General features: G+C 42.2%; 1 protein-coding gene across 5 annotated transcripts in view; it reads left to right on the plus strand.

The window, feature by feature from the left end:
• The window catches only part of SETDB2 (SET domain bifurcated histone lysine methyltransferase 2), a 28,192-nt gene that overhangs the window by 12,709 nt on the left and 5,716 nt on the right, over positions 1 to 9,767 (plus strand). For 2 of the 5 annotated variants that reach the window (XM_041716158.2, XM_072929155.1), the window contains 5 exons: positions 549 to 642; positions 1,300 to 1,628; positions 2,233 to 2,321; positions 4,320 to 5,290; positions 6,073 to 6,201. In XM_041716158.2, coding sequence (XP_041572092.2) covers positions 549 to 642; positions 1,300 to 1,628; positions 2,233 to 2,321; positions 4,320 to 4,437 — 630 coding nt within the window. In that variant the 3' untranslated portion in view covers positions 4,438 to 5,290; positions 6,073 to 6,201. Of the gene's footprint in view, positions 1 to 548; positions 643 to 1,299; positions 1,629 to 2,232; positions 2,322 to 4,319; positions 5,291 to 6,072; positions 6,592 to 7,631; positions 9,301 to 9,767 lie in introns of those variants that run through there. The other 3 variants (XM_041716156.2, XM_072929145.1, XM_072929150.1) reach the window with 3 other exon arrangements.

Genomic DNA, 9,767 nt, shown 5'->3' on the forward strand with positions numbered 1-9,767 from the left:
CTGACCTGAATGTGACTCCTGACCTTTCATGAGCATGAAACATTGTCTGCAAACATATGCAAAGAAGGAAAACTAGTGTAATCTTATGCTGTGGGTTTTTACTGGATTCATTGCCCTTAAGAAATGTGCATGGAATTTTCATGCAAACATTTTGCAGTGCTGTCCATTCTAGAGGTCCCGTAACAAATTGCCTTTTTGTGATGGGAGAGGAGAAACTCTTCCACATCTGGTCATTTCATTGAAACTGTGTAAAAAGCATGTTTGGAATTTGGCTCAGCAACTTACAATTCTGCTGAAATTGTTGGGACTTAAGCACTTATTTACACGTGTTATTGACTGAGGGACTCTCTCCTGCTTATTATGAAGGAGAATTTGAAATTAAGATAAATTTTGCATTGCAGTAAATTAATTAACTTTTCCAATTCAGCCACAGCTATGCATTACTGTAGCTTTGAAACTTCAGCCTTGGAGTTCTAAAAGCCACTTGCTATGCCCTCTTGGCCCAGAGATGTATGCTGCATGTCACAGCCTTTTCATTTGATACACAGGTACACAGTGCCAGCTCAGATGGAGATGATAGCTCTCAGATTCATCAGTCAAGCAAAACAAAACTAACCAGTGGAACAAAGAAAGGAAAAGAAAGTAGGTTTGCAGAGCTCTATATACTGCATGCTTTGTACAGTTATGTCCCATCACGTAATAGACTTTAATGTAGACAGTGTGGGCAGGCCAGTTCTTAGAGTAGAACAGTGTTGTCTGTAGATGTTGAGACATGTTGAACTGTCCAGACAGCAGCTTCTCAAATACTGTGCAGCTGTGGGGAAGTCAGCCTGCAGATGTCACACCCAGTACCTGTTCCAGCCAATAAAAATTGAACAGGATATAATACTGGGGTGGAGGGACCTCAAGCTGGAGAGGCAGTGTGAAACTGATGCTATTTGCACATGCATCTTGCTTCTGTCTTAAGTACAGTCTGTGATTCTCTTAGGAATTAAGGTGGAGGATGATAAAAAGTGCTATGTGGGAAAAGTCAGTGTGGAATGGGATTTGAGAAGAGACACTAGGTCACTCAGAGGTACCTTGAGCAAGTGCTTTAGGCATCACAGCAGGAAACAGTCATTTGTGGGAGAATTGATGAGAGACATAGAAAAATTGTGTTACATACTTGTAGATAGCAAGAGAGCTGCATAGATTTTGGAGGATGTGGGAAAAGTGCATGGCTAAGAGTTCAGGGCCAAACAAGGGAAAGGGTTTGGCCTTAAACTGGTGTTGAGAAGTAACATGCATATCCATTGACAGAATCTATGCAGCAGCAGAAGGAAGAACATCTGATGGAAATTGGACAGACTGACTCTGCTGGTGTAGAGAGTGCCGGATGCAGAAAAAAGAGTCTGCTACTGCAGGGTTTTGATTGTGGCAAGTCCGGTGTGCTGGATGACACATGTGATGTGAGGCCATCCAACAATGCACCCCTAAAAGCTGACTGCAAAGAAAATAGCAGGCAGCCAAAACAAGATGCACTTTGTGAGGAGTCTGATGGTGATGGGATGCTTCCCAAGAATGCTAATGAAGAAAGTATTTATGTACTGGATGCCACAAAAGAAGGAAATGTGGGTCGTTTTCTAAATGTAAGTACTAAGTTGCATGGTTCTCTTTGTTGCCTCTGCAAATACATAAATTACTTATTTAAGCTTTTTTACATAACCAGTGTGGGTGATGGGCCCATGACAAGAGAGGCACATGTGATACTCCCTGCCATCACAGGTGCTTGGGGTCACACTGGCTGTTCAGTTGCCAAGTACCTCCAGCTAAGACAAATAGTTCATAGACACATCTGCAGGTACACTGCAAATAATTTATTTCTCTTCATTGGCATGCGTATGTCTTACAGCAAAGCCCTTGAATATGTTTAAATTGTTCTTCCTTGCAGAGGTAACATGGTGTTAATATTAGCAGTGCATCTTGCAGAAACCCTCCTTCTGTTCCCGTGAGCATACGTATGTTCCTACATGTACCTGAGTGACCTTTCACATCCTGTACTTGGATGTAATCCATTGCTTGCTCCCTAGCACTACTGCCCTGGAAATGGCATTGGGTGATAAACTTTCCATGTAGGCTTGGGAGGGGAAGGAAGAAACTACTTCTATTGGTGACAGATATCTGACACAAAATAGTTTTTTTCAGCCAACTATATGGTTGGACTGTTTCTAATTCAGATTTTCTGTTTTACAGCACAGCTGTTGCCCAAACCTCTTTGCACAAAGTGTGTTTGTAGAAACTCACAACAGAAGTTTTCCATGGGTGGCATTCTTCACAAACAGGTGAATTGCTGGAAGTTTAATGTTATTCATTCAAGGCACCAGAAGGAAAAAAACTCTGCTCACTTATTAGAGCATAATTACACTGAGGAGTGGGGCAGATGCTCAGATCAAAAAGGAAAAATCGTCTTATAGGTGACTTCTTATTGTGCACTAAAGGCAGAAGAAATGCAGTGATTGATTATCACTAATGAGTTTTGCTTCAGTTTTGCACTGAAATGTTAAGTAGGGAGGGTAAATTTTGATGTGTCCACTTCAGTGATAATCTTCTTCAGTAGAAAAATAGGTTTAACTCAGCATGATCATTCAGAAAGCTAAGATCCACTCATCCCACTGTTGTGTCTTAAGGAATGGCCACCAGATCTGCATTGCATAGGGCAGGATTGAGCCCCACAGGATATTAAGGTTGAGACACTTTGTGGGCCAGACAAGCTGGCTTCAGTCCTTTTCCTCAGAGCTGCCAAGATAAGCAGGACTTTATGTAGCCCAGTATGTCCTGGGGATGTGACAATAGGATACTCAGAGGTGAAAATTTGTTCTGAAAGTGAGCGATGCAGGTATTTCTTTAGTGTCTAACAGAGAGGTACAGAGAGCTGGTGCCAGCAAGACACAGTATGGCAGCAGCTCAACCCAGGAGAGGAAAGATTAATTGTGTGAATGAAGTTGGCTGACATGCATGCCAGTAGTAGTACTAGGTGAGAACAGAACAGAGAGGAGAGACTTTGTGCTGACAAACCAGTTCCACGGAACACTCATCTTCTGTGGAGCCTTGCAACTCTGCTCCATACTGACATAGATGCTGTGGACTGCACTGGGAAGTCTCCAAGAACTGTGAAGACAATGCTTTGAAATACATCCAAAAAAGAATTTTGTTTTAGCTAGAGTCTTTCTTGCTCAGGTACTTGGTAGAGAAGTGTAGTGAGGACTGAGGCCACTGGAGAGAGATAATAGTGACCAGCAGACACTTAGGGAAGATTGTTGAAGGAGAGTTCCCTTCACTGGCTCTTCCATTTTCTGGGCATCACCCTTTTACATCTTTTCTAAATTAAGGACTTCATCTGCATCATTGAGCTTAATTGCGTGCCTTCCATGAACTTGCCCAGTCACCTTTTTTTTTTTTTTTTACATGTCTGGCCTCTAGACCATCTCAAGGCAGCAAGTCCCAGGCTGCAATTACATGCTGTATGGAAAGTCCTCATTGTTTGTTGTCAGTCAGCTGCCTAGTAATTCACTGGATGTCCCCTATACCATATCCAGTGAGAAACATCAGAGAATTACTCTCTTCTTCACAATATTCATATTTTATTATATTTTCCATCACTTGTCCCTCAGCATCATAGTCTCAGATATTTAGTTTGGCATTCATTTTGGACAATGAATTTCCTACCTTAGATATTTCTTCTATTTTACTACCAGAGCAGTTGGTTCCTGAAGAGCATGTGTTTAATTCTGAGTTCTGGCTTTGTGCACATAGTGCAATTGCATTAAAAAGTAGCCTGTCAGACAAAAGATAACAGTCTTCAACAATATATCTAGATCTCTGTTCAAACTTCAATGATGCACTGTACATAGGAAAAATAACAAAACTGTGTTATTCATTTGGATATATCACATGGTTTTCCCTTTTTATTTTTTTGGGGGGGGCTGGTTTGGGTTTTTGCTTTGGTGGTTTTTGTTTGTTGTTTTGGTTTGGATTTTTCGTTTTGTTGGCTTTAGTTTTGTTGTGGGCTTTTTGTTTGATTTTTGTTTCTCAGAATTTCCCTCTAAGTAAGAGCACATTGTTTAGATTCCAACCCTTTGTGCAATTCCATAGCAATTTGTGTAGCCAAAGGAGCAGGAGTGTGTCAACGACTCCTTGTATGCCTTGTTTCCTTCCCAACAATCTGGCTGTGTGATGCTCCCTGCCCCCTACAGTTTTTGGGTTTGTGTGTCAGTGGTGACAAATTGTTAGCACTGTACTGTTTCACTTAATTCAAGCAAATTGACTATTTTATTTCTTAGACATGTGAAAGCTGGAACCGAACTCACATGGGATTATGGATATGAAGCTGGAAGCATGCCAGAAACAGAGATTTCCTGTCACTGTGGAGTTCAGAAGTGCAGGAAAAAAACCTTATAGGAAAAGCTTTCCTACTGTCAGTACATCTTGTACCTGGGATTTATATGCTGGAAGGGATGACTACTCAGCAAACAGCCCTCAAGTCTGTGGTGCTAATTGCATTCAACTAAAATGCCTTTCACCTGATAATTTTTTTAATTTACATTTAAATGTCACTTTAGTAGTTTACAGAATTAGAACTGTTTGTCCAAAGAACAGGCATCATACTTTTCCGAGGTAATTTCTGTTCTCCTGGTCTTCCTCCTCTTCTAATCCACAAGCAAAGTTCATAGTGCACTGGAAGAATTTGTGCTCCATGCCATCTGCAGCAGAGACATGACTGATGAGAGCAGCAGTTCCTTGGTGCTTTCTGTGTCCCTTCACAGTGCCGAGTTAGCAAAACTCAGGTTTCTGAAATTCATTATGGATGCAAGACTGCCTGTCTGGGCACTGGGAATTGTTTCAATACACCTAAGCCTGTTGCATCCAGTGGGACAAATAGCCCTGGACAGAGACAGCATTAAACAGAACAGTTCTGCAGAGCTGTGTTTCTGCTACAAAATGAGCTGGACAAGTCCTGCTGCAGCAGGAGCAAAATGACTGGGTTTTGTTGGATTGCACTCCTCTCCACATTTGTGACGCACAGAGAAATCCTTGAGAAATCCAGTGTGCCTCATCTCAGTGCCATATTGTGTATGGGGCAGGTTGGCCACAGAATTCCTTACCACATGGTTTGTGGGTAAGAGAGAAACAAGCTACACTAGACCTGGAGTGCAGATGCAGGAGGTGTCTCTGAAATGGAGTAAGGGATGGATGTGCAAGTGCATGGCTTTTGAACGTGTTGGAGCCTTGGGCAAGCAAGGAAGTGGCACAGGTGAGCAATTTAAACATTTGAAGAACCACTGCCAAAGGTTTCAAAAAAAGTGCTTTTATTAAAAATGTTGTAAAAGTAAGACTTAACATAATGTGATAGCAAAGTTTACTCTGTAACTGCAGAGGATATGATAATGATTTAAAGTTACTAATTCAAAATCTAGTGGCACTGTAGTACAAGACTGTGTGTGACATTGGTCACTTACCAGAAACCTGCAGTTGATCAGGTGTGTCTGAGCCTCAAGGAGTAACACTGAGGGCATCCCAGCTCACAGGGAAATCGCTGCCATATAGCCAGCTGATTAGCATGTGGGCTAGAAAAAAGGCTGTCTCAGGCTGTCATTTATGGAATAAAGTGGTTGGATTGAGGTCAAACTACCTTTGTTGGAGAAGGTAAACATGAGAGTCTTGTACCTGCACTTTTCTTTGTTCCTTGATAAATGAGTCTTGGAAGAACCACCCCATTATTCATGTGTTATTTATATGGTCAGTATCCCAGATTCCAAGTCCATATGCCTCGGTGCTCACCATGTCACTCTGCTCCTGTAGGGATTTTCAGAGAAATGGTTGGAACAAATGGAGCTCTTGGCCTGGTTATGTTCAAGCCTATACTGCTAAGTGAAAGAGAAGCAGGAACTAGTTCTCAGCCCTGAGGCCAAGAGGCAGTGGATGTCTCGCGCACACATGGCTTAGGGTTCTGTTTTAATTGGGTTGTATCTGTGCTGTGTAATTGTGAACAAACGTGGTTTCTGTGGCCTTAAGTGGTTTTTTTTTTTTTTTTAGTTTGCTTTGGACACTTCAAGCTTAAAAATCATGGAGTTATACTGCAACAGAGGATGCTTTTGGGTTTTTCAAATTTCATCATGCATAAGGAGTTTCAGCCTGTTAAAAGTGGACCTTTCACGGAGATAACAGACCTGTGAACCATTCTGCTTACAGTGAAACCTCAGATATTCTCTCCCTCAGCTGTTTGAGAGTTTGACACACCCTGCAAGCAAACATCTCCTCAGCTTTGGTCCCTGTCATCGCAGTCTGGGTTTGTGTGGGCTTTCACTACCCATCTTCCAGGATAAATGCTGTATCCCGGTGTTAGTGCAGTCCTCTTCAGAAGGTCAAAGCCACCCACTCTTGCCCTGATCAGCCTCTCTGTGACTACAGCCCCAGTGTGAGCTGAAGATAGCACTCAGCTGAATTGCTTTTTGCTTCATTGAAGATCTGTCTCTACTCAGAGGGAATATGCCTTGGGGTATCGTCTTTCAGTATTAACCAGAGCCATGGCAAAGTGTATGACAAAACCCACAGGTAACCCAGGAGTGGTATTAGCCTTTTAAACAAATGAAAATGCAGAAAAACTGTTTCTGTGCTTGACTTGAATGTGGAAAAGAAGATGGGAATGTTTTTAAAGCATCGGGGTGGGGGGGCGGGGGGAGAAGAAGGTACATTTTACTGCTGTTGATTATATATTCCAGATCAGTGATAGGAATTAATGATAACTGGGCTGGTGAGGAAGAGCCCTGTTTCTTAATGCAGGAAAGCAGACCTGATAATTCAAAAGAGGGAGCATTTACTTGCTCCATGTGGTCGGGAACTATGGGACAGCCTGCTGTGAGTGTAAATGTCACAGAAGGCATGTGTATGAGACAGAGCTTTTTGGCTAGCTGCGTTTATCAGGTCTGTCTCCAGGCTGGTGCTTCTTCATTGTTCTCCTCCAGAGCAGAGATCATAACTATCCATGAGCAAAATCACCTTACAGGGTGTGATTCCTGTCTGCTTTTGTAGTATTACTAGAACATGTTCTGCTGAGGGTGTCCTGCAAGTATCCTCTGCAGGTAATGCTCACCTGAGCTCTCTGCTCTGCTGACCGACCATTCCTCTGCTTGTCACAGCTCACAGATGGGGATATTTCTGAGCACAGCCCCTCATGTCACCCGTGCTTTAGCAGAGCAGTGTGTAGAAGCACTGAGTACAAGCACTGATGGAAAAACAGGTGAAGATATTCCAAGTACTCAAAAGCACCTGTGGAATGACACATTTCGGTCTTCTCATCAGCCTGTCCAGGGCGTCATAAATGAAGAGTGCCTGATGGGGAATTAGTTGCATTGAGCTGTGAATCACAGCTCTTACAGTGACCCAGATAGTTCCTATAGAGGGACAGTAGGGATGTGAGGATGTATAAGGGCTCCATGATAATAAATATTAGCACCCAAGACAAACATACAAATGCAAAGACAGCTGAAGATCACTTACAGCATAAGTATAAAAGAAATGGGACTGGGGCATATTAACTGACTTCCTTTTTTTGCCAAAAAAGCACTGAGCATTAATTTCCATCTCTTTCACAGAACTACATGGCTTGATAGAGCAGCAATTTGGAGGAAGAGCTTGCAAGGGTTTTGGACTTGATTTTCCTCCACAGAGAATTTTTCATGTGTTGAACAGACTTCACTTAGGAAGATTTTACTAGTTTAAGATTTATGCACCTGTGGGTACTTGCATCATGTTGACTAATTTGAGTATAATCTAGGTAATAGATCTGGGAATTGGGATTGTATAGCGGTATTTGGCTAATAGATATAATCTAATTGCAAGCCTAGACATGGGTTGATTTTAGCTCCGATATGCTGCATCTGGGCAGGTGCAAAGGAATTCGGGGAACCAACTGGAATGATGCCAGCAGTGCTGAAAAGCCAAAGCTGGCCTAGCTGGTAAAGAGAACTGATCTTAAAAGCTCCATGTTGTGTTTGGTGTAGCCTCTTGATGAGCCAGATTATGCCTGTTAATGTGGCTGAGCTTCCTGGAGGAGGTTCAACAATACCAAGTGCCAGGTCCTGTACTTGGGTCACAACAACCCCAGGCAGCCCTACAAGCTGGGGGAAGTGTCTGGAAGGATGCCCAGCAGAAAAGGACCTGGGAGCGTTGGTGGACAGCAGCTAAACATGAGTGTGCCCAGGTGGCCAAGAAGGCCAGTGGCATCCTGGCCTGTGTGAGAAACTAAGCCCACTCCTCCAAATTTTGAGACTTTAATAAGGGATAATAAGGGACAGATCAACGAAGCAAAAGTAACAGCACAACTGTGTGTGTGGCAACAGCCAAAAGCGCACCCAAATCTGTAGCAAGCAGTCCTTTATACTGTTGCATTACTTCACCAAATGACTTTGCACATTTTTCGGGGCCTGTTTACCACAGCTCCACCTCAGGTTGTCACAGCATTGCCTAAATCCACAGCTACAGTCTCCAAGGGTCCATCAGGGAGGCAGTCTGGGGTGGTCTTCTGATGCCACTCTAGACTTGGTATTCTCCTCTTATGGTATTTTGTTCTCTGCCTTTGCTATCTTGGTGTTACAAATAACCATGCAGTTGTTGGCTTTCACTAATTATGTATTGGCTTTGCAAATTACTAAAGTGGATGCTGTGTTGTGCGTTACAATGTTAACTTTTGCAGAAGTAGCTGTAGTTGTGAAATAATAACTTCCTTTTGTTTTTTGTGAGAAACTACAGATTGGGATATTGTTTATTAAGATATATGTAAAGGTTAGACAATTGTGAGAAACTACAGATTGGGATATTGTTTATTAAGATATATGTAAAGGTTAGACAATTGTGAGAAACTACAGATTGGGATATTGTTTATTAAGATATATGTAAAAGTTAGACAACTGTGAGAAAAATACAGACTGAGGTATTGTCTATTGAGATAAGGTTAGACCACGGAGGTATGCAAACAGCAAACGGACACAGCTGATAACAAGCACTTCAACCGGAGACTGAAGATAAAGATCACGACAACCATTCACACTAGGGACTGCTTAAACAAACACAAGATAACGGCAGGAATTGGCTTGCAAATTCCAGGGAGACAAAAGAAGAAATAGGAATAAAAGGAGACAGTTTTGAGCGAATCGTCGGAGCAGCCAGAGCTTCGGGTTTTTGGAAGTTTTTGGGTTTGCTCCCCAGCGCTGTTACCTTTGTCCATATCCTACTTGCTATAAATTAATAAAATTCTTAATTGGATTATGTTCCGTTGTGGCGCAAATTTATAACATTTTTGTAACTAACTGACAATAATGAGAATAACTCAGATATATTTGGGAAATAGCTAATGTTGATTTGAAGTACTTGTGGAAATAGCTAAAACCATCTGCATGGTCAGATAACATTTAAGGAGCAGATGGGATGAGGAACCCTGCTATTTCAACTATCAGTAACTCACCTGCTGAAACCATAAAACAGGGGGCCATTGTGGGGAAGTGACCCACAAAATGAAATCCACGATTACTGCACCTACTCTAAAAAGGCAGGTTAGGGGTCAAACCAAGCTAAAGAATTCCCAGAACATGTAAACGAGTTCAAATAAGTGTTTGAACATGTGTAATCTTTATGAATATGTATTTGACCAATGCAATAGAAAAAGTATGTAAGAAGAGTTACTGTGGTTAGCTGATGTGCCTCTGGTCGTAGCCAAGCACCCAGTGCTGTTA

The sequence above is a fragment of the Taeniopygia guttata genome, chromosome 1, assembly GCF_048771995.1.
Source record: "Taeniopygia guttata chromosome 1, bTaeGut7.mat, whole genome shotgun sequence".
Classification (NCBI taxonomy): domain Eukaryota; kingdom Metazoa; phylum Chordata; class Aves; order Passeriformes; family Estrildidae; genus Taeniopygia; species Taeniopygia guttata.